Below are 24,242 nucleotides of genomic sequence, written 5' to 3' on the forward strand. Positions count from 1 at the left end.
AGCAGTCTCACTGTACTCCTCAAAGGTAAATTGGATTTTAACATCAGTACAGATCAGAACCACCTTGTTGTTGTTGCTTTAAGTCTGACTGTAATGGAGGTTTCATAAAACTAAGATCCTGATGACATCATCTCGTCACTCCTGGTTACAACGTGCAGGATGTTTAGCTGAAGCTGGGCTGTGTATGAATGAATATTTAAATGTGGAGGGGTCTGAATCAGGCTTTAAACTGAAGTACAGGGCTTTGTATGAATTTGTAGTTCACGGTTGTCGTTGTCGTTCAATCCCGTCGTCGCTTGTGAATATTTAACATGTCTAAAAATTGGCTGATTCTTCAGGAAGAATTAATTTGAATGGTTTCAAAATTAAAACATTTGTCATATTTGCTTCCAGTAAATATCGGTTCATTAACGAGGGACAGATAAAAGAAGCGACACGTTTTATTCATTGTATTTCTGTTTTTGTTTACTCATCCAACCGATTGAACTGCTTACACAAAGATTTCTTTAAACTATCATTTTACATTTTTCCAGCTTGCCTTACGTTTTTGCAGGTGATTTTTTAAAAAGGTCTCACTAAAGTAAAGGTTGAAATCTATACCTCTAGTGATTGGAAAACAGTTTACCTGTGTGACACAAAGTTCAACAGCCGGTCGAGGCTTGGGTCTTTAATTTGGATTTCAGTGGGATGTTTTACACACTACAGTGGCCATGATTAGCTACCTTTCCCTGACTGCAGCTCATTACGAGTGCACAGTGAGAAGCAAGGATTGGAAAAACATGCTACTGCTAAATTCAGCTTAATTAAAGCAGCCAATTAAAGCATTTATCACATTAGTCAGGTGTGCTCCGGAGAACATTTGCATTTAAGTGGTTAAAAAACGAGGAAAAGAGCAGATCGCTATCCGTCGCTGCTTATTAGTCTGCTGTGTGTTTGCCCGGGTGAATTGGTGGGTGGGTGTCAGAGGCCCCAGGGAATAATATCTCCTCACTTTTGGAACTGCAAATTAGTTTGTGTGTGTGTTTGTACGTGCAAGTGTGTGTGTGTGTGTGTGTGTGTGTGTGTGTGTGTGTGTGTGTGTCTCACCTCACGCTTGCCTCAGTCTTGTTGGCACCTTGGTGGAATTGGTCCTTGCTCTGTTGATATCTTTCCAAATTCTAAAGACACACAGGGGGACAAAAACAGAGAATGTCCCGTCTTTATTATGAGCATTAATGTGTTTCCTAACAGAGAGGGGGACCTGCTTTTTTGTCAAATTCATAGAAAGATGTGTATGATCACAGCATAATCGTAAGTAAAGACACATGAATTTAATTTAACAAACATAACTTGTGTATTCACTGAAAACCTCATTACATTGGTACCTAAAATCTGTTACATCCAGAATACAAGTCAAACCGGTGAGAAAACTCTTCCTTTAACTTCCTGATAAAACAGATTTTATTCTTGCTTGAATGAAGTCTTTAACGTGTACTATGAATAAACAAAAACAAACTAATCACTAAAACTCTCTTGAACAACTTTTGAAGTAATCCCTCCCTTCTGTCCCTCCTTTCCATCAAATAGCACTTCTTTCCAAAACTCATATTCTAATGGTTTACATTTTAAAGATCCCCCATATGACCAAATAATGTCTTTCCCATAATGCAATTCTTCATCACTCTCTTTCTGTCATCAGCTGTCTGCTTTTCTCTCTCGTCATTGAAATATCGAGAAATAAATCTCTTTGTGAGTCCAACATGGATCTGCATTTTTTTGTAATGTATGATCTCTGCAGGATACAGCCGAAGGAAAATTCCTGCCAAAATTGCTGTCATTTGTCTTTTGAACCCAAACATACAGTAAAAGGAGGAAGTACTGAAGTTGAATTTTCAGCCGTAGGAATGCTTTGAGATTCCTCCCTCTTCCAGTCAAACTAGAGCTCGGTAGTAATGAGCCGCGTTACTCATGCATTTTTTAAGAAATCGTGATATTGCAGCTTGCCCGGTGAGCACCGAACTCCAAGCGAGCAGGCAGTGGTATTATGATAAAACAAGCAGCTAATCCACAACAACTGCAGCCTTTCCTTTTTGCTGATCCTCCTTAGGCCTTCCAGCACTCGGCATCTCCTCCCAAATATTTAAGCAGCAAACTGTACCAGCTGGGGAGGAAAGGATGACAGGGGGAGACGGAGGAAGAAAAAATAAAAGCTAGCAGAGAAGTAGGAGAAAAGAGAAGCAGCAGAAGGCACAGCGGTAAGAGTCAAGAGGATAGAGAGACAAGATGCAGAATGAACAGAGTGTGTGATAAGTGAGTGCATGAATGTAAGAAGGTACGTGAGATACAAAAGGAAGTTCTGCCTGAGACAGATGTACTCATGGCTCGTATACAGGGACTGTTAAATCTGACTGTACTTAAGGCAAACATGAACAACACAACACGCAGCTTAATATGGTTTAAATCACATTTAGATGCCACAAAGTGCTCCCCTCTGTAGCAAAGTGCATCTGGAAAACATCTGGTTCTTAAAGCAGTCCTTGATATGCCCGACTTCTACACCGAGGCTCGTCATCTAGCAAAGTGACTGTCAAACATACGAGTGTGTTACGTGCCAAAACCCACATTGGACCACAATATTGATTGCAACTGTGCCGTTAATAATAAATACAGTTGGCTACCGATGTGAATGCATTCTGACAGATGGGACTTAAAGCCTCGACAGTCAGTCCAAATGCTGTAAGTGCGTACGAAGAAAAGAGTCGCACTCAATGATGGAAATGTGGGTGTTTTTAAACCATGGTCCTATTTTTTGTAAACATAATTTAGGAGTTAAAATTAGTCAAAGTTTTAATTTTTTTGTATAGTTTGTATTCTTCCAGTCGTTTGCTTCACCCTGCAACTATGAGACAGGCCTCATATTCTGAAATGCCCTTAAAAGGTGACATATTCTCCTCCTTTTTAAGAAGTTTAAATAAGTCTCAGAGCTCCCTAAAACATGTGTGTGAAGTTTCTTGTTCTAAATCCACTCTGATCCTGTATTTGATCATGCCTATAAACCCCTCTATTTCAGCCCTGCTCAGAACAGGCTGTTTCTGTGTCTGTACCTTTAAATATGTAAATGAGCTGTGTCTGACCACGCCCCCTCTCTAGAAGGATTTGGGTGTCTCGGTGCTTTCTCGCTCCATGTCCTATTGTTTACGGTGAGAAGGCAGACTCAGAGGGCAGAACAAACACCTAGCTGTGGGAGTGTCACCCACCTGGGGGAGAGGTTACTGCCCTTTGTGATGTCATGAAGGGAAAATCTCCAAACGGCCTATTTGAGCACACATTTTCTGAAAAGTGGAGCAGGTAAAAGACGGAGAGGATGGACTTTTTACATCATTTAGGGGGTTTGTAGACAGACTAGGGACACATATTGATGTTAGAAAAACATGGTGAAGTGTATATTGCATGATATAGGACCTTTATTATTATATAACATATATATAATATAGATATAGGACCTTATTATTACAAATACCTGGGTGTTCACCTCAAAAATAAACTGGACTGGTCACACAACACTAAACTGGACTGGTCACACAACACTGACGTCCTGTACAAGAAGGGCCAATGTCGACTTCACCTGCTGAGGCGACTGAGGTCCTGTGGAGTGTGCAGGACTCTGCTACGGACATTTTATGACACTGTGGTGGCGTCTGCACTTTTCTATGCAGTGGTCTGCTGGGGAGGAGGGAGCACAGAGAGAGACAGGAAGAGACTGAACAGACTGGTCAGGAGGGCCAGTTCTGTCTTGGACTGTCCTCTGGACTCTGTAGAGGAGGTGGGTGAGAGGAGGACGTTAGTGAAGCTGACATCCATCATGGACAACCCCTCTCACCCCCTACATGACACTGTGGGGGCTCTGAGCAGCTCCTTCAGCAGCAGACTCAAACACCCACCCTGCAAGACAGAGCGCTACTGCAGATCGTTCATCCCATCTGCCGTCAGACTGTTTAATCAGACTCTTGAACAACATCACCACCTCATGCTACACACTGTGTGTGTTTTTTTAAGAACAAGTTACTGTGTAATTTTACATTTACATTATTGTATTTTTTTACATTATTATATTTAAATGATGTAAATATGTTTGATCTGTTTTTAACTTCTATTTTTATTTCTTATAAGTATATTCCCGTCCCCTGTTTTCTGGAGCTGCTGTAATGCACAAATTTCCCCCACGGGATCAAGTTTATCTCTTTGTCTTTAAATGGATATAGACGGATTATGTGTCATATTTTAAATGCGTTCAAGATTGTTTTATTGAAAGAATAACAGCCCTTACTCGCACACAGGGAGCTCTTTCATCTAGTCTTTTAACCCACACACTCTCCCACTTCATGTAACCTTTCGGTCTGACCTTACAGTCTGGGCAGCATTCAACGAACGACACAAAAGACTTTTCTAAGGTGTCATACTGTGATACCTGGGCTTTGTGTTGACCATGTTGTGTGTACACTGTGTGTGTGTGAGCTTTGAGAAACATGTCCTCTTGTCATACTCTATGTTATATATTTCTCTTCTCTTCTCTCTATTCTTCTCTTGTTTGACTTGTATTCTTCTCTTGTACCGCCTTTGGAGGGTCGCAGGAGTCACTCACCGGCTCTGAGAGTCAACAAGTGTAATTCCCAAACAATTTTTGGTTTATCTATAAAATTACTGCAAGAGAGAGAGAGAGAGAGAAAGAGAGTGAGAAGCCCGCTGACCGTACATCCCCCCGTGGATCGCTCCCGTGAATGCAACGATCTTTGAGCTACAGTACTACGTCTCATTTTGAACCTGTAGCTTTTAAGGCTGTTGTTTTAATATTTCTCTGCAGGTGCCGTGAATGTAGTGATTCACACCCCACCCCTGCTAAATCCACTGCCCAGGTTCAGCGTGATTCTATGAAAAACACTGGTAAAAATATTCCTAATTCATCAGTAAAGATGATGTTGTTTAATCGTTTAGTTGATTAAATGTGCACATCCCCTAATCTAAAGACTTTTGTGTATATTTGCTGTATATGTCTGAGTGGTATCCTGAAAACAAGACAAATTATCCTGTTGTCTTTAAAGTGTCAAACTCTCTGTGAATCTTTTTAGTGGACAATGCAAACAAAGACCGTTTGTTTGCAGCATACTGTTAATAAACAAATCCAACAAGGACCCCAGGGCAGCAGTAAAAGGAACTGACATATGCAATATAGAAATAGTTCTCCTATCTGATCTACTCCCTGAATATCTGTTAGCTTTTGTAAGCTTATAGAGCCATTGGTATTAATTTCAGTCTCTTTCAGCTAAAAACTCCTCACAGGGTCATTAGATTAAATGTAGCTGCTTACATTTGTTTACAGCTCTGGAGGAATGTACACAAGCACTTTTCTTGGTGAGGCAAAAATAATGAGGCAACTCTAATGTAAGCCACATTTCTGCACTGTTCTGTAATGTTACAAAACTCATATCTTCATCTCCAGATGGGTGCAGCCTCTGTGGAAATACCCTAACAAGCTAAACTAATAAGCAGACTTGAAGCTCTCTCTGCAGCATATTGAGCAGATAGCTTTTCACAGGATGAAAGTGTTAAACTTTGACTCGGGCTGCACAGGGACTAGAGTGTATGCATTTCCATAAAAAAGTGCAAAACAGCAAAAAAAAAAAAAAAAAGAAGAAGTGGAATTTTTTAACAAAGTATTTTAAAAAACTTTCTTATTAGAAGGCGCCACCAAGTCAGGAACACTCATACAGCATTTTGTTAATCTATGTTTAAATGTAAATATTTGGTTGTGCTGTGAGTGCTGTGTGTTTCTTTCTTAAATAAAGTCCTCTGTCAGTCTATTTGTGCAAGAAAAAAGGAACTGCCACTGACAATACTTGGAGGAAAGCGTTTCTGGTGTGTGTCGTGTGTGTGCAGATATTTTCCTGGTGCCAATACATGGAGACTCCTGCTGACAGTGTGTCAAGAAAACTGTCAGACTCGGATGAGGATTATTATCTCCTCATGTACGCTCCATTTCCACTACCTTCAAACTATCCTCTTCCTTTGTGAAAGGAGTGTGTGTGAGAGAGTGAGAGACAAAGACAGGTGGTAAAAGAAAGCAAAGATAAAAGACATGAGAGGACTTTGACTGACTCTGGTAGGGGTTATGTGAAACAGACAGAAGCTCTTTGGTCACATTAAACACATTTTTATGTCAAATCAAAGAAAGTATTAAACAATGACTTAGCAAGTGTCACGTCTATATTGGTTGGTGGCCTTCTGTTTTTAAGCCTTGAGCTTGGCATTTCTGTTTTGGGAATCGTGGATTTTGGTTGAAGAGGAGTGAGATGGGGGCAAAAACTTAACTAAGAGCTAACAGCAGCGCTAGCTTGATTTAATAATTGCATCTGTTATTAAAGTAAAAGGTCCAATCTGTAAGATCTGTAGTGAATGAATTGATGAAGTGAGCTTACTATCTGATCAGACATTAAGGAAACATGATATGTTGAAGTGCTGGCTTCTCTGACAACAATGCAGCAGCCAGTATGTCCTCCTTCTAACTTTAGATTCTGCTCCTGAATGCTCTGGATTTCTTTGGACCAGAGAAGGTAGGATAGAGTCAGAAATCAGAGAGAGGGAGAGAGAGTGGAGGACGACACTACGCTACCAGCATCCTTAGGTGCAAAGGGACTCTGCTAGCTTGAGACTTGAGGCCCTGTTGTGAAGGTTGGATCAGGCACCAGCCATATTCCATGTTGTCTGAAAACTACCGAGTGATATCCTAATACTTCACACACAATGTGTCACTAAGAAAGAACTTCAGGAAGTATTTTAAGTCACAGCTGATGTGCACTGAAACTGAGCAGTACCTACATCATTCTGTATTCAAACATAAATCTTCATATTACAAAAAAAGACTACTCTCTCTACTTTGATTTCTTCAGAGACGTCTGGTAAACAAAAAGTCCCATCCAGATTGTTTCGCAGGAGTTTGACTGTCGCTTAAATCGAAAAACCTCTCTTTTAACTCCACGTTATCATAGTTTCAGTTTTCTTTACATCCCGATCCGGGACGTATGTTAATGCAAAGGGTTACATAACATTAGCATAAGCCTTCCTCAGTTTGACTTGACTCATCTTGGATCAGCTCAGCTGTGCAGTTTGAAAAGAACTGAGAACATTTTGAGCAGTCAAACAGACTAACACCGAGGCATTAAGGGGCTTCTGGTGCCGTCTGCAAACACACTGATCCTGCAGATAGACACAGAAATTCACACATTTACATATACAGTACACCTGAATATACAGTGTGCACTCAGCTCTCTCTCTCTCTGTCCTTCTGTCTCCGCCACACAGACACACACATACCAACACATGGAGGTCTTTCTACAAACATCCTAAGCCCAACAGCAAACACAGCTTGTGCCTCCCGTGTGTCGGCCTGCCAGTCTTCTGCTCCCTCAGCAAACCCAACCAGTTATTAATGAAACTAACACAAATAGCCAGCATCTGACACCAAGACCTGCATGTGTCTGTGTGTGTGTGCTTCTAATGTGTGAACTGACTATTTATTGAGGTTATATTTGTTTGTATTTCGGACTGCTGCATGCTAATTACAATATAGATTTTGTGTTTCGGCGACGTAAGCCTTTGTGTGTTTGCCACAGGTTCCTGGGAGGAAGGAAGGAGGGAGGGAGGGAGGAAGGAGAGAAAGGGAGCAGAGGAGAGGAATAGGAAAGAAGACCCCTTTCTTGTCTCTTCTTTAGCAGAACAGGATTGGACATGCTTTGACTAAAAAGCCTAACCAAACAGAAAAAGGCTTATTGCTCGAGTCAGTGGTCACCAAGAATTCTATCCGCTTATGCTAGCTTATGGCAGACACTCGATATAACCTCTACTAACCATGCGCACATGCAGACGTGCACACGTTCTCTTTACAAGGCCAAATATCTCAGATGTATTCCAAACTTTCTGTCTTATAATTTTCCAACAGCTGTCACCAATGGAAGATGTTAAGGCTAATTGAATATAAAATCGTTCCTCGCCTTCAAACAGATGAACCACAGAGGGAAACTGTATCGCTGTAGTAAAAGGCTTTTCTTCTTTTCTTACAGTTGCCCCCATGCGAGTCCCTCTCCCTTTGCAGGACAGGTTTGAATTAGCCGTGATAAACAGAACGCAGTACTTTGATTTTACACGTTTCTGTCCTGTAAAGGTCTTCAATCTGAGAACCAGAGAGGGGCTTCCCCCAGAGAACCTGTGTAAAGGTCCTTCTTGTGTGGCAGCCTGCTGAAGCTGAGACTTAACTGGAGCCCGACAGCTTCCACACCTTCTCTGCCTGGAGAATGTCAGACAGATGAAAGGGAAATAAAAAGGCTTATGAGGGGCTCTCTGGGGACGCTCAGGCTGGCTGAAATCTGGGTTCCCCTTTTGAATGGAATTTACAGACGCACCTGATTAAATGTTTTCCTGCAGGTTTTTTAATGTGCTCTGGAAAAAAACTCTTTCTTATCTGGTAAGTAGCAACTAGTTAAATTAACTTCTAACACATTTTAATCTTTAAATGCATATTGGAGTGTGTGGTCTCAAAGAAAAGAAAATGGGCTGAAAGTTAGGTCACCATCTCCCTATCACAAAGCAGTTCTTTTGAATGTTACACTGGGATTTTAAACGTCTATGTATCTTTGCAGCTGTGACACAGCTTGCTCCGTTTTCCAGGCAGCTTCAAGCTCAACTTTTACAAGTGTCTTGCTTTCCCCAAATACAATAAAGTAACAACTGGACATTTTAAACACAGCACATTTTGTATACTGATATTTGTAAATATTGTCTATATATTCAATCACCTGTGCTTTGTACATATCGTATTATTCTCCAGATACTCTCACTTGGTACTTATTGCTTATTCTGTTATTCTGAGTTTGCACAAATTTTCTGCATAAAAAACAGTTCTCCTGGAAAATTGGAATAATGATTTAGTGAATAGTGTGCAATAGTTTGTTTGTTTTTGGGGGTTCTGTAGAAACTGTGTATACGCGTTTGTGTGTGTTTATGCATCTATTTTTGTATGTGTGTGTCTATTAAGTCCAACTTGGTAGGTTGCAGAAACCTCTAATGTCTTTGTGTGTGTGTGTGTGTGTGTGTGTGTGTGTGTGTGTGTGTGTGTGTGTGTGTGTGTGTGTGTGTGTGTGTATAAATGTTGTACCCTCTTCTCCAGTAGTGCCAGCTGCTCCTTGTAGAAAGCATCCAACGCTTTCAGCTGTGAATCTTTCGTCTGTAGCTTCTGAGCCTGCCAGAGGAGAGAAAGAGAAAGAGAGAGAGAGAGAGAGAGAGAGAGAGAGCGATAAGGGGATTAAATGTGCTTTTACCATAAGTTTTAAGAGTGAAGTAATAATGCTGACTTTTATATTATATGAAACGTGATTTATTTAAATTCCAGCGATACATATGATACAACAACGGCTCCCAATCTGTGGTCCGATCTGGGATACTTCATATGTTAACAGGTTTAATAATAAATGTCCCTGAAGCATTTGAACTTTTCCTATTTTTAAATCCTTGATATTAACATGGTACACAAAGCGACGCACGTTAATTAAAGAACAAAAGACTCAAGCTAATGTGGGACAGCAGAAGAAAATAAAATGTTATTAGCACAAATGTTATGAATACATACTATGCACCTGCAGAACACGATAACACACCATTGAGCAGTGCACCAGTGTCAGAATGGATGAATTTAGTAAATCAATCTTTTATGAAAATGCAACAAAGGGAATACAAGTGAAGCCAACCTTCAGTCCTTCAAAGAAATAGAAGATTTTCAAAATAAAACATATCAACATTCAGACTTTCTCGAGGGCCTGGAGTCAGATGCAGAGTCATACACATCATAGCATGAGACCAATAGACGAAAACTTTTTAAACATTTCTTTATAAGGAAAGGAGAAAATTCAATGTCACCAATAAAATAATGTCTAAGCTTCATTTATTACACAATTCTAACAGCTACAATCCAGTTTTAAAAATGATGTTTTGTTTTTCTTAGTTGTATTTTAAACGTTTTCATCCCATGGAAAGCAAAAGCAATCATCCATGACTCATCCTACAATCATGGGACATATACAAACTTAACGACCAGTGAAAGACTCCACCATGGCGACCCTCTCCTTCATCGTTTCTCCCTGTGACAGACCAGTTAACAGGACTGACACTGAAACCACGTCCTTCTGTAACTCTGAATTACTGTTACAGCAACACTGTCCCTGATAGGTTGTACTGCATGTCTGTCAAGCTAGTGAGGGGGCAGGCCTTCCTGTTTGGTCGTACGGCCAATGGCTGGGGAGCCACCTTCTTGACTAGGCGCGCAGGTGTGCAAGAGGGAAAAATGTTTGGGACTGTGAGACGTTTCTTGGGAGATTGGTGGAGAAACTGTTCATTGCTTCCCTGTTGGTGTAAAGAGTGATTCATCGCGGTGCCTAAGCGAGGCTGCAACAGGTAAGGTCCGCCTCCCTTACCTTATTTGGCCGCCTCAAGCAATAATGCCAAGGGCAGCAGGCGCCTGGAAGCCCTATAGACAAACGATAATCCCAGGGTTGTGTTTGCTGTGACATAACCACATGCATGCACAAACCACGTCAGCATGCAGTATTCAGAACTTTGCAAACCAGTAATAAGACACCCCACATTAAAAGAAAAAGAGAAATCAACAACCTTCAAATTACACCTCTTTGAAACTCTTCACTGTCCACCTGTGTCTTTCTTCCCCGTCTCCTACCCATACCGATACCTTTTATCTCCATCCATTCATGGAGTCTGTGTTTGTGCTGCTGGCACAGAAAATTATAAAGCACGCCATCTCACCACACATCGTACTCAATTTTCATGTAGTGATAAAGCTCTGAAGGGGATAAATACACACAGCATTCACAGAAACGTGCACGTGCTCAGGTGTTTTGAAGCATGCTGACAAAAAGGCGCATATATATAAAAACATGCAAACACATTTCCCACTGACTGAATGACGTGAGTAAATAAAAACGGCGTGAGTGAGGAGTGTGAGGCAATAAAAATAAAAAGGGAGAGTAAGAAGAAAGGAAAAGAAATGGAGAGGAAAGGTGCAAAGTGAAAGAGACAGAAAGTGGGATAACAGAGAGATGAAGAAATAAAATAATCATATTTATAGTAGTTATGCACAGATCCACTTTTTTCAGTTCCAATACGTGTGGTTCCGACGACGGATAGCATCTCGACGCTTTCTATTCATTTCCTATGGAGAGCCAGAGAGGCAGTTGCGCAATGCATTATGGGATCGTTGCCACAGAAGAATAGACCAGAGCTCTATTCTATGTATATAGCCGCGCGTTTAGCGGCAAGAAATGTGTAACTTCCTTCTTTTGACCCAGTAATATGAGCAAAATAAAATAATAAAATAATAATGCATGACTTAGAAAGGATCGGGTTGGATGTAGAAAAGAGCAGAACGTTGTGGGGAAGCTTACCATCACTTCTATCTCATCTGCAGACTACAGAAGGTTGGGGAAAAGGTCAAAGGAAGAGAAAGAGCAGAGGGATCTGTAATCAGAAGAATAAGGACACAAGGGCTACCTGAAGGGTTCTCAAACATTTAGGAGTTTCATGCACGTTTGTTTGTTCTGCAAAGAATCAAAGAAATGAGAGAGCTGTCAAGTTGAAAACCATAACAGGTTTTAATGTTTGTACTTTAATTGTAATACCATTATAGGATAAGTGACCAAAGGGAATCTATGTAAATGATGTTGTAATGCAAATTTCTTTCATTTATTTTTCTATGAAACTTTCAAACATACACCCAGCAGCAGGACGGCCCTACACACTCAGGTGGTTTTCAATCTTGAAGAAATGATTCACATTATTTTCAAGCAGCAATCCAAAACATTTCCAAAGATCCCTGAATGTGTCACGCAGCATCGTGAGTCGTATATAGCATCGTTTTATAATATATACTGTACAGGAGGGCTGTGGAAACACACATTGTATACTGAGGATTTCTTCAAATGTGGTACATCGATGTTTACTCCAACCAGCAAATCATACACAATGGCTGTTTCCCAAGTCACATACTATTCACCAAAGTGCACTATATGCTATGAATTAGAGCCTGACAGATGAATTGGCCAGCCGATTATAATGGCCGATATTAGCATATCTAGTTACTATCGCAGCAGTTTTATTTCACCAGCAGAGGGCGCTATATTACAACAACAAGCATCGTCACTCTCCAGAGTGTCAAGCGGTGATGCACATACATGCTACATGTTACTTTCCAGTTGAGTGACCATCTAGTCTTCATTACAAATCAAATCTAAGTGTTTGATTAGTGCATTTGAGGGCTCAACACAATAAATGTGTATATCTAACTCGCTCTACAGATTGAACATAGGTCTAAGAAAGGTGTCAGCCAATAAATCGGAATGAATACATCATTTTGTAGTGGTGTCCAAATTCTGAGTGAGCATAATCATACCCTATATAGGGCAGTCATTGTATCCCCCCCAGTGCATTGTGAAAAGTAGTGTACAACCAATGGTCACTTTCCAAGCAATATGTACCATCATGCATTGCGGTTCAAAGTGGAAATTGGCAGTTAGACAGTGCTCTCCATCTCTCTCTCCTGCAGCAGCTTTGGGTTGAAATAAATCAGAAACTGAAGATGTTTTTTGATTTTTAAGCAATTATCAAAAATGTTGACAACATAAATGTCAGATGAAGAGAGTGTCATCATACTTGTCAGACTGAATTTAACCTTATGGTATCAACATGTTTAATCACGGGAAAAACCTCTGACTTTTAATTATTTTCAGAGCAGATGGGTCTGTTGTCACACTGTTAGAGTCAGCTAGTTGAAAGTTTTAATAGTAACTGCAAAGATTATCAGAGACTGACAGCCTGTCAAACACTTCTGGAACTACTCTAATGTACTAAATCTCACACATCTGGTACACACGGCAAATTAATGTCAATCAACCAATCACTTTGGTCCCAGGTCTGACTAACAGCATGGTGGCACTGAAAACGCAGCACCGGTGCAAAAAGGTGAAGGTACACAAACGTGCAAACACACAAAACACACAGAAGGAGTAAGATTCATCATAATTATGAGGGCTGCTGAACACCAAATCAAATCAGTGCCGATCGTCTGTGTTTCATGAACAGACTTTAACTGAGGAGAGACAAAGAGCGAGCAGCGTCTGATGGGAGAGATACTTCTACGGCCGGGCAGAAGCTGCAGCTGCTTGTTAATGCAGGTAAGAAGAGCTGCTCAAAGTGTTCATTTTATATGTTGGACTAGAATCAGTTTGGGGGGGATTAAGCAGAAACAGAATGGATTTAATTTTTTTAAAAAGAGCACAGCTCTCCTTCCTATCTGTGTGTGTTAATTTGCAGTCAGAGAAGAAACTGCAAGTGAATCAGATGACTCCTCTGGTGTCCCTCCAGGGGCCTGCGAGTCTATGGTAGATAACAGGCAGCCAGGCGTGACCACACACACACACACACACACACACACACACACACACACACACACACACACACACACACACACACACACACACACACACACACACACACACACACACACACACACACACACACACACACACACACACACACACACACACACACACACACACACACACACACACACACACACACACACACACACACACACACACACACACACACACACACACACGATGGCTGAGGCTTACATGCTCATGTTTGTTAGTCTCTCTTTTGGGGATACATGGCATTGTCGTCTCCGTCATTTATTTATTCATTTAATCTTTTTTTGTCTGCACTGTGTGTCAGTGAGTGTGTGTCTCCACTCTGAGGAACTTTCTTTTTGTGTTAGCAGTGCAGACCCATTAAGCCAAAGCGATACTTCGTTAGCCATTGTTGATCTTGTCCTGTAAGTGAACATTACTGTAACAAAAGAATTCTGTATTCTTTCATTTGTCAAACACAGCTACAATGTGAGCTTTCATCTTTAAACATCATTCAGTCAAATGTTATTGTTGTTATGACCTCACACCTGCATGACCTCTTCATGCAAAGGAGCTTGAGCTGTACTCGTTTAGCCTGGTTTAAACTTCTTGTTACTACTACTTGAACACTACAAACTTGTAGGTTAATGGGGCGCTGGTAGCCTAGTGGTTATGTCCCGCGCCCTACTGTAGTCTTCGTCGCAGCGGCCGTGGGTTCAAATCTGACCTCTGCCCTTTTGTTGCATGTCATCCTCCGCTCTCTCCTCCCAACATTTCCTGTTTCTCTTCAGCTGTCCGATCTACTAAAAAGGCAATTATGGCCCAAACACATCTTTAAAAAACAAACAAACGTGTGTGTTAGTGTGTCTGCGTAGCTCTGCAAAACTCTGCCTACAATCGCTAGTTGTCAGTCCGTTTTATGCTTGTCATATCGCCAGTTTTCGTTTCTTCTGCTTGTTTGTGTGCAGGTAACCATGGCGACTGAAACTCCACTGGCTTGTCGCGTTCTTCCCTTTGCAGATTTTGGGTTAGGAAATGTTGTAAATGCAAAAAAATAAGCTGCTCCCCATCAGTCCACAGACAGACTCAATCAGAACACTAACTTCACATCTCCTCTCCATTATCTGAACTACCCAATCAGCTGCTGTGGATTAAGTAAAGACTGAATGTTTATTTTTGTATAGTTTTAAGAAACTTAACAGTACTTGCAAAAACTTCCAGCACTTTTTCAAAGTTTCTCTAAACATATCCTAGGAAACTCAAATAAAAGCAACTCATCTGGTTGAAGAAAAAAAAAGGAGACAAGAGGAAGACCAAACGTATAAAAAATGTTAACAGAAATCCTTTAAATTATTCACAAGGTGCATAATTGAATACGGCAGCAGCTAGCCATGAGCTAAACAGGAGATTAGCTTACAAACTTATTATCTTATGTTCTTCCGGCTTCAGGCAGCTCCTGCATATAAATCAATTCAGTACAAAGCTAGAGGTGTGAAGCATCTATTTAGAAGCTACTCACACAGAGGATAAATGTGTGAATGTGTGAGACGGAGAAAGCATGAGGGAGTAAGGGAGGGAACGATAAGCAGAAAAAGGATGGGAGAGGGAACAGGGGAGACAAAGGGTTTTAAAGCTAACTATGAGATAAAAGTGCAAAAAAAATAAAAATAGAAGTGACTCAAAGCTAAAATCACAGCAACAATGAGCTTCAAGAGAAAAAGGAATACAGATTATTCAAAATGGCCGATTTGAAATGTAAAACACTACATGAAATGTTAACATCTAAATCAAGGGTGACACCGATACAGTAATTTCTAAAGCTGACTCAGTAAAGCATCAACGGTGAAATGCTGGTTCTTAATGTTGCTTGATAGTTTCTTGATGCAATAAATCATCTTCAATTATTATCATTTTCTTTTCTTTTTTTTAACGCCAGTTCCTCTCTCTTTTGGGTATCTCATTTTCTCCTGATTTGGGCAGGGCGTGCAATCAGCCTGTTTGATCCCGAAGACGGCCTCTTAAACTTCACTTCCTGCGGTCTGACCCTGAGGATCATGAGGACAAAATCATGCAAAATGTTTTTTTGTTTCGCCCACCATAAGACTACCAAATTGACTGCTCAAGAAAAAAACAAAAACGTCTTTTGACAACACTTCAGCCTCAAAATAAGGCAGCACTTGAATTGAATACACTTGTGACTCTTTATTGACAAATGTAATTTAAATGACGTGGAAGGAGTCTGCGAGAGGAGTTATGATATTCCAATGCTTGTTAAGCCAATGCTTGTTCTTCATGTTTGCCAATTGGCTACTGTTGTCTGTCTAAAAGTCCCGCTGCCAGTCGTGTCTTGGCGTGAAGCGAGCAACCACACTGATGTTGGTGTCGGTCCGCTTCCATGTGAACCTCTGTGCGGTTCATTAGTGGTAAGAAGAAAACCCAAATGACCACAGGATTCTGTTAAAACGATAAAATACACTCATCAGAATTTAAAAGCTAAACAATATTTCCAATGTTCCCCCATCACGTATTGGTCGGACATGTTGTATGCTCCTTCTGATTCCAGAGTCCCATTAACAATAACAATGTAGAGTTGGAGCATCGACTTATGAGGAACTCCTTTGTTATCTCTTTAATCGTTGGACCACCAGACAGGTCAGCAGTACAACCTTTGATCAGAGATAAGTGCAGCCAAGCCAGACGAATCAACTTTGTTTGTCTGAGTCGCTCAGATAACAAACAATGACAGGCCATCAAAGCTGTCTAACATATAAAATTACTTTGGAGTCCAATTGGTCCTGTCTAGACATCAATGTTTTACAAGAACGGGGTACAGAACGCCAACAATGCTCCAATCCATCTGATTTAAAATTGGACAACAAAGTTTTCTCCATGCACTTCAAAATGTCTTTTTGTGCTTCTGGGAAAGTTTGACGAATAAAAAACTCCCCATGGATTAAACTTTATAGCACACAGAGTAATAGTTGACCTTGTTCCTGTTAAGAGGTGTCCTGTGAACAGTTCAAAAATATTAGGTTTTCAAATGATGGTTGATATTAGAGCCCGACTGATTAATTGGCCTGCTGAAAATATCGCCTGATATTAGCGAATCAAGTGACTATCGGTATCTACTCATTTTAACGCAGATATTACCTGATTCATTCACCAGTCAAATATAATTTAAATTGATTTTCATTGAATTAAACTCGCAGTTCTCCTTCACCAGCAGAGTTTGCTTCTTGCATTACGACAAGCATCATCACTTTCCAGAGTGTCAAGCGGTGATGATCGCACATGCTCAGTTACTTTCCATCTTACCTTCATTATATATCTTCTCCACAAGTGTTTGATAAGTGCATCTGAAGGATAATCGCAATAAATGTGCATATCTATCTATCTCTTAAGATTGAACAAAGATATCAGCCGATTAACCAGTATTAGATTTTTTCTCTTCCTAATATCGGTATCGGCCCCAAAAATCACATATCAGCTAGGCCCTAGTCAATATGGGCTGATGCTTTGAGGTACTTTTGTCTCCACAGTAGAGATACTCAAGATACACAGTTTCCGCTGTAAAGTCATGTTTTGGTTGTAAAAACACAAGTAGGTCAGGCTTTCTTAATAAAACCTCCACTACTTGGACTCAGTAGAAGTACAGGATCATTTTTCACAGTGCTTTTCTGCTCTTCAACAGTCATACTGTACTACAGGTTTTGAGGCTAAGCTGTAGGGACAACAGATGGCGTCTGTCTCGGCTGTTAGTCAGTGTGTTTTCTGGGTACAGACACCGCAGTGATATCAGCCATGGAGGGCCAAGTCCCTGATCCAGTACAGAAGGAACACATGAAGTGCGCATCCGAGGGCAGCGCCCCAATGTTAATAGTCCAATGGATCATCAACACAACACATGGGCTCGTGTTTGGGCTTGTGAGTGTGCCTGAGACAGACACGTATAAATATACACTCACGCATCTCACTCTTCCCCCTGTGGGCAGCGCGAGGGCTGTGTTGCCATCTGATAGCAGCAGCAGTCTGTTCTCCCATTCCCTCGTTCTCCCCCTCTCTTTATTTACTCGGCTGCGTTTATTTAACACATAGCTCCCAGCGAGGCAATAAATTAGCACTCAATAATAATCCGACTGATAATTACAGGCAGGCGGCTATAAGCAGGGGAGGTAGTAGAAAAATATGGGCCACTGGTTCTTCTCCATTTATAGTTCACTCCTTTTACTCTGTCTCCCATTTCTTTTGGTAATACTTTCATCCTTAATATTCAACATAGTGTATCCAGTGGGTCAAACAAATCAGCGATATTAAAAAGAGGGCGTTTATTTCAATTTAAGAAAACACATCTAATGTTTGTCTTAAATTCTTAACACATATTTCAGTGATTACAATCGCTTGTCATGGGGCTCCAGTAACCCAGGTGTTACGGTGTGCGACCCAGGTTCGAATCCAACCTGTGGCTCCTTCCCCGCATGTCATTCCCCACTCTTTTCCCCCAATTTCTGACACTATCCACTGTCCTATCTCTAAAAAAAAAAAAAAAGGCATTAAAAACCCCCAAAATAAATCTTTAAAAAAATAAGAAATTCTTGGGAAGTACCGAAACTGGATGCTCTGAGTCCCTAGGTTGTATTTTAATGTCTTTGTTTATGCAACAGCCTGCTCTCATCAGAAGGCCATCTTTGCTTCTAATTCAGCCTGTATGTCAGTATGTTTGCATTATCTCATATGCATGTTTAATCTTCAACATTCAGACATTTTAACCAGGTATATCTAACAACATTGCAAGTTTTAATAATTATTTAAAATGTAATTCAAACTGCTGGTATTACCAATTAAATTGTGGGAGGGAAATCATCTTGGTGACGTCTGAGATCTAATAGTATACTGCATTGCATTGTTTTTAGAAATTCAGCCATGATTGTGGTCGTTTTTTCTCCTTTTCTGCTGACATAATGACTCGTCATAGTAGGACCCGCACATATGTTTCTAATAATACTATAAAGCCTTTGCATTCATGGTGCTCCATTATGCCTACACATTTTGTTTAATACATGGTGTCTGTACATTGGGATTAAAGCAGGACACAGAGAGCGAAGCAGAAAATGGATTTCTCAGCTGTCATTAAGAAGATTATTTACATCATACCCTGTGTTAGACTTTTCTTCTGATGCAATCTTATACAGAGCAATTTAACACCAACACTATAATTTTTATATCGCTCCCAGATATACGAGCTCATCTATACCAACTTTGTTTTTTTGCTGGATGCACTGCTGAGACTGTGTTATCTCTCAGCCATGAAGTATGTAGATCATTGCAAGTTATGCTAACTGCTAATTATTTTAATAAACCCAGCTTCAAATCCCCTCCTCTGTCCCTAGAGTCTGTGTCTTGTTGTGAGCTAAGGTTGTCTTGACTGGTGTTGAAGGCCAAGGCATGAGATGGTGTTTCAGTTTTGGGTACAGTTGTAAAAGTCAGACAGAAAATCACTTCTAAGTGAAAATGAGACAGTAAGATAAGAGAACAGATCAAAAGGTTAATATGTGAGCCTCCATTTCAAATGTTGAGAATATTGATATTGCATTAATAAAATGCACAGCTCAGTCAATTAGGGCGCACTAGAATACCTTTCCAAGACATAATAATGTTATTTTACTGTTGAAATACCTTCTTTAGCATAATGATACACTATAACACCTTAACTACCTTCTGGGAGGTACAGCCTTCTCATCTCTAAAGTGGAAATCTGTCAAAAACTAACCAGTGCAAATGTGCCAGTGACTGGATGACTTTGCACCAACACTGTGGCTAAACAAATGCAGATAAATACAAACTACTCTGATGACCATTCTTTTATAAGCGCTGGAATTTTAAGGATCTCAAAATGTACTGGATATCCCACCTTTATGCCAGGTTTCTTATTCTGTTCACCTCACCCAGCTTTTAATAAGGGAGATGAGGGAGTTAAGGGTTGCCTGATTTTGAACAGAGAGCAAGCCTAATAGCTCTACATGCAGGACCATGTCACCTACCGCAGATTACAATTACTGATACAACTGCTCGCTTATCTGTAGCACACCAACTCCTTCTTTTCAGCTCTTTTCCTCCATTTCCTGCCATGAGACTTCTGCCATCTCCCTATCCTCACGTCCCAACATTCATCCTCTGCCACTCTTACAATAACTATGCTATGCTAACCAGTTGCACAAAATAATGAAATGATAGGACACATGGCTCATTCTTAGTGGTTAAGGAAGCCGTTAGTTCAGCGTTAGTCATTTTTGTTTTCCCAAAGGCGACAAGATTGTGAAAGTCTTTAAAGGAGCAGTATGTAACTCTGACACCTAGTGTTTAAAATGGGTACTGCAGACCAAATTCAAAACATTGAAGAGAGCCATCTGCCCCCGCCCCCCCCCTCTCTAGAGTCGATGCTCATGCAGGTCACCATGTGGTGGACACTGAAGCTTCAGTGTTTATCCAGCTCTGCATGGGTCTGTAAACCTTTCTGCGTTCTCACCTCTCTCCATTTTTCAAAAGCATCTCCAATGTTGATCCTAGTCTGAGCACATTTCTGCTTGTGGAGCTTATTAGAAACATGCAGAGGCTTTTTAGGTCGGCTACAATCACTTCTATCTGAACCACTTCTCTCGCTCGCTTCCATCGCTGTAACACCTGTTGGTTTGACCTGATAACTGCTCTCATATCTGGCAAAACCGAGGGGCGTCCAAAGTGGCCGTGTGAGGGTGCCTTAAAACCTCCTACCTTCTCTGGTCCAAACAAATCCAGAGCATTCAGGACCAGAATCTAAAGTTAGGAGGAAAAACTGGCTGCTGCATTGTTTTCAGATTTCCTAATCTATCCACCATCCTATCAAAAAACAGAGGCAAAGCCAAAACATAAATCTTAAAATACAAAACAAACAAAATAAGAAACTTTTGTTGCCTTTACTGCTGTCACACTTTATTCCTGCTACACTTTCTTTTTCATGCTCCAGTACATGCTCTGTGATCAACTGTGTGTGAGTTGCTGTCTCTTTATTGAAGCAGAAGTGTGTTATGTATTCATGTCGTAATCTTTACATTGCTTGAAGGATGTAAATCCATTGAAATTCAAGCCCTAAACCTTTTCGCAAAGCAACTCATTTAACCTATTTTTCACTCTTCTAAATGGCATAATAGCAGCATGTTACCATATGTCGGACTAAATAAGCAGTCAGAGGAGTACATGATAAAACATCAAGCCACTCACCAGCTCATATGTACTGCTATAATGAAGCATGTCCCCATCTGCCTCAGTCTGCTGCTCTCCCATGTTTGTGTGTGTGTGTGTGTGTGTGTGTGTGTGTGTGTGTGTGTGTGTGTGTGTGTGTGTGTGTGCGTGTGCTTGAACACAGCTGCTTCTCTTAACCAAAGTCTGAATGAGTTTTCTGAAAGTGTGAGAGAGACACAACACTGTCGCTCCATCAGCCGAGAATCTGCAGCTGATTTTGTGGGTTTAGGTATAAACAAGAGAGGCAGGTTTGTCCAATCAGAGACAACATCTGGCTCATTTTGTAGGGCTGCTTAACAAACAGAGAGACAGACGAGAGAGATCCCAACACAATATTAATCTGGAGCAGTGCAGCCGTCTGAATACCATCAGGGAATGAAACGCAAGGAATTTAGTCTTCCCTTTGGCCCCTATGGTCTCTGTTATAGAGTATTGTTCAGGGACATTTAGGGTCTCCTTTGTTGCTGCTTGTGTTAAATAGTCAAAAGTGCAGATATGTTCACACAAAAAAAGCACAAAAAGCAAAATACAAGAACTCCACAAAATCCAAATCCAAAAGTTTACCAGTAGGGTCTGTAAAAATCCACAATTAATATCTGAATATTTTTAACTGTGAATTATTTTACATTACTTTTTAATGGATGTACCTTCTTAGCCTTGGGGTAAATCATAACAATCCATAAATGGTTAAACCCACAGGCCCTTTAATTAGAGCCCGACTGATTAATCGGCCAGCTGATACACTTTACACTTTCAGGAACAGGAAGAACAGGTGCTAATTAAAGCTAGAGCCATATTTATTTATGTGTTTTTTATTGAGAAATGTTTTAGCTTCAGGAAACATTAATGATAATAAGCTATTTTAAGATAAGAAGCATCAGGGTCAGTCCAGTGTCTTATTGTAGTTTTGGAAAGACTGAAATGCCAAGGATGCATCGATGACTTAAAAAACAAAAGTGCAAACCTTGATGGTGTTAAACTAAGCTAAAAGCTAAAAGGTAAGGTGTTAAGTATGTCCTGTTCATATTTGGTTGCAAAGTAAGGGTAAACTCTGAGACTCAGAAAGTGTGGTTCATTCTGAGACACACAAGACTTGCTCAGATTGACTACTTCACGATCTGGACTTGGTAACAGCATGTCTACAAAGCTCAGTCTTTCATTCATACGTCTTAGCACGTCTGACAGAAGAGCTCTTTCTAATAAACCCGGCTGTCCACACAGGCTGTGTAACAGCTTGTGTTTTACTTGTGGTATGACTGCTGCCAAAACGCAGGTGACCTAAACTCAATACTGTGTCTGATTGCATTTTGACTGAAGTGGGCTGGGTAATACACAACAACAAGAAAATTCTATTCATTTAGATTTGGGAGGTTTTTTTTGGGGGGGGGGGAAGACAACTTCCAGCACATTACTGAAACAATACGTCAATGTTGTGACATGTGACATTGTCCTTGAAGGGCATCATCATTTAAACATATTACAATAAAAACACTATATTGTAATGTGTCACTATACTGACAACTTTGAAGCAATAAAAGTAACAGGAGGGATGAAAGGTCGTAGTGCGAGGACAGATTAGATTAACCTGTGCAATAACGTTTGTGACCGGCTTTCCAATGAGAGAATTTCACACTTCAAATTTAACTTAATAGTGTGCATAATGGGCTGAGAGACAGAGACAAGGAGAGAATAAAGGAGTCGGAAAGACCAGGATAGAGAGAGAGAGAGAGAGAGAGAGAGAGAGAGAGAAAGAGAGAGAGAGAGAGAGAGTGGGGGAGAGAGAGTGAGAGAGAGAGAGAGAGCTAGAGCTGTGTCCACCTTCAGTCAAACGAAGGCTTTTGTTGCCATCTAGTGTCCCAAAGAGGAAGTGACTGATCAAGCATTTCAAACAGCTGTGACAGAAAATCCACATGGTCAAATACACTAATTTAGCAATTTTCCTAAATATGAACCTTTGTCCTGAAATCCTGTATTAGTGAAATAACAAATTGCCTTTGTTTAGCAATATAAAGCCGGCAAATGAGCACATACTGTAAAATTGCAATCTCCTGTAGGATACATTGCTCAGAATTCAGTACCTTGGAGAGTACCTCACAATTGTGCATTCTGGGGTGCAGATAGCCTAGCGGTAGGGTCCTGCCCCATGTAGAGAAGGTGGTCCTCCAACCTGTGGCTGAGATCCTACATGTCATTCCCCACTCTCTCTCTCTTCCTGATTTCCTACTCTAAACACTGTCCTGTCAAAAAAGGTGTAAAAGGTGCATTTTGGGGAAGTTCAGACATTTACAGCGCACCTGGTAGTTGTTGTTGGAGGTCAAATCCAGCCTATAATGTTGTCCTTTTATTGCTGAATGTTTAATAAGCAATGCTTGCTAATAAGTTAAAAATCCAATCAGCACTCCAGCTCTGCCAAGCTCCGCCCAACAGACACACCCACAGGATATCTGTAAAACCTGCAGACATTTTAAAAACTAAAAACTTTGCCTTTATTAGATATCATATTGATGCTGTTTATTTTTAGTTATCAAAGCCAGAGAAATCAGTTATTTTATAGTTGTAACGGGACATGTCTTGTCGAGGCAGCTGCCATGATGAGCCGTCATGACAGACACTAAATGTTGATCGTTGCCAAGGAAACACAGGATGTTCCATCAAAGGTCGCTGCATAAGGAAGCGTAAGCTGCTACTGAAAGCTGCCGTATGTGCTGCTGTGATAAAAACGTCTTGTAAATTATACTTGGAAACAGGTTTCGCCTATCGTCTTGACTACGGTCAACATGGAGTTCGTTTTCACCAGGGGGTCGGGGGGAGTAGCAGTAGCACTCCCATGATTCCCCGCCAGCCTCAACATCATATTTTGTAATTGTTTTGATTGAGAGCCCCCTGGCGGCGGATTTAAAATATTGTGCGTTTCATTTCTGATCTTTGGGCTGCTAAACGTTTTTAAAGCAGTTAGGTCTCATGTGCAAAGATGAAAGAGTGCACCAACTTTCTGATTAAATGCTCTCAAGTCCTCAAAATATGTGCAACAAGAATAATGACAAAATGCTAATTATTTTAACCGTCTTAATGTTGCCCTGATACATTCTGCTATTGTAAGATGCTAAATAGTTCACTTCAAAGAATCAGAAAAGCATGGATGGCATTTTGTATTAGCTGAAGCTCCATCAGAGGAAGTTAAAAGGCAGCTAATAAATAGGCTTACTAATTGTTCTGCAAGAACAGAGAGAGAAAGAGACAAATTTACCATATGCTAATGTGACTTATAACCCCTTTTGGCTTTCAACAGAAACCAAAAGGCCATTAATACATTATAAAAAGAGAAAATCCCTTTTAGCCCTTTAGTTTGACTTCCTTTCTTTCCATTCTCCCATTCCCCACTCTCATTCTGAAATTAATCTGCAGAAGATTTGCTATTAACAAAGACTATTCACGGAGCGCGGTACAGTGGGTGAGGGCCTCTGG

At 40.6% G+C, this 24,242-nt stretch overlaps 1 protein-coding gene across 2 annotated transcripts in view; it reads right to left on the bottom strand.

Moving 5' to 3' along the window:
* Positions 1–24,242, bottom strand: part of chchd6a (coiled-coil-helix-coiled-coil-helix domain containing 6a) — a 61,218-nt gene that overhangs the window by 27,001 nt on the left and 9,975 nt on the right. The window contains exons 5-7 of one of the 2 annotated variants that reach the window (XM_020635928.3): positions 11,481–11,504; positions 9,185–9,268; positions 1,087–1,157 (exon numbers count right to left, since the gene is read on the bottom strand). In XM_020635928.3, the coding sequence (XP_020491584.1) occupies positions 1,087–1,157; positions 9,185–9,268; positions 11,481–11,504 (179 nt within the window). The remainder of the gene's footprint in view (positions 1–1,086; positions 1,158–9,184; positions 9,269–11,480; positions 11,505–24,242) is intronic. The other variant, XM_020635929.3, reaches the window with a different exon arrangement.

This window comes from Labrus bergylta, chromosome 12 (genome assembly GCF_963930695.1).
Source record: "Labrus bergylta chromosome 12, fLabBer1.1, whole genome shotgun sequence".
Lineage (NCBI taxonomy): Eukaryota > Metazoa > Chordata > Actinopteri > Labriformes > Labridae > Labrus > Labrus bergylta.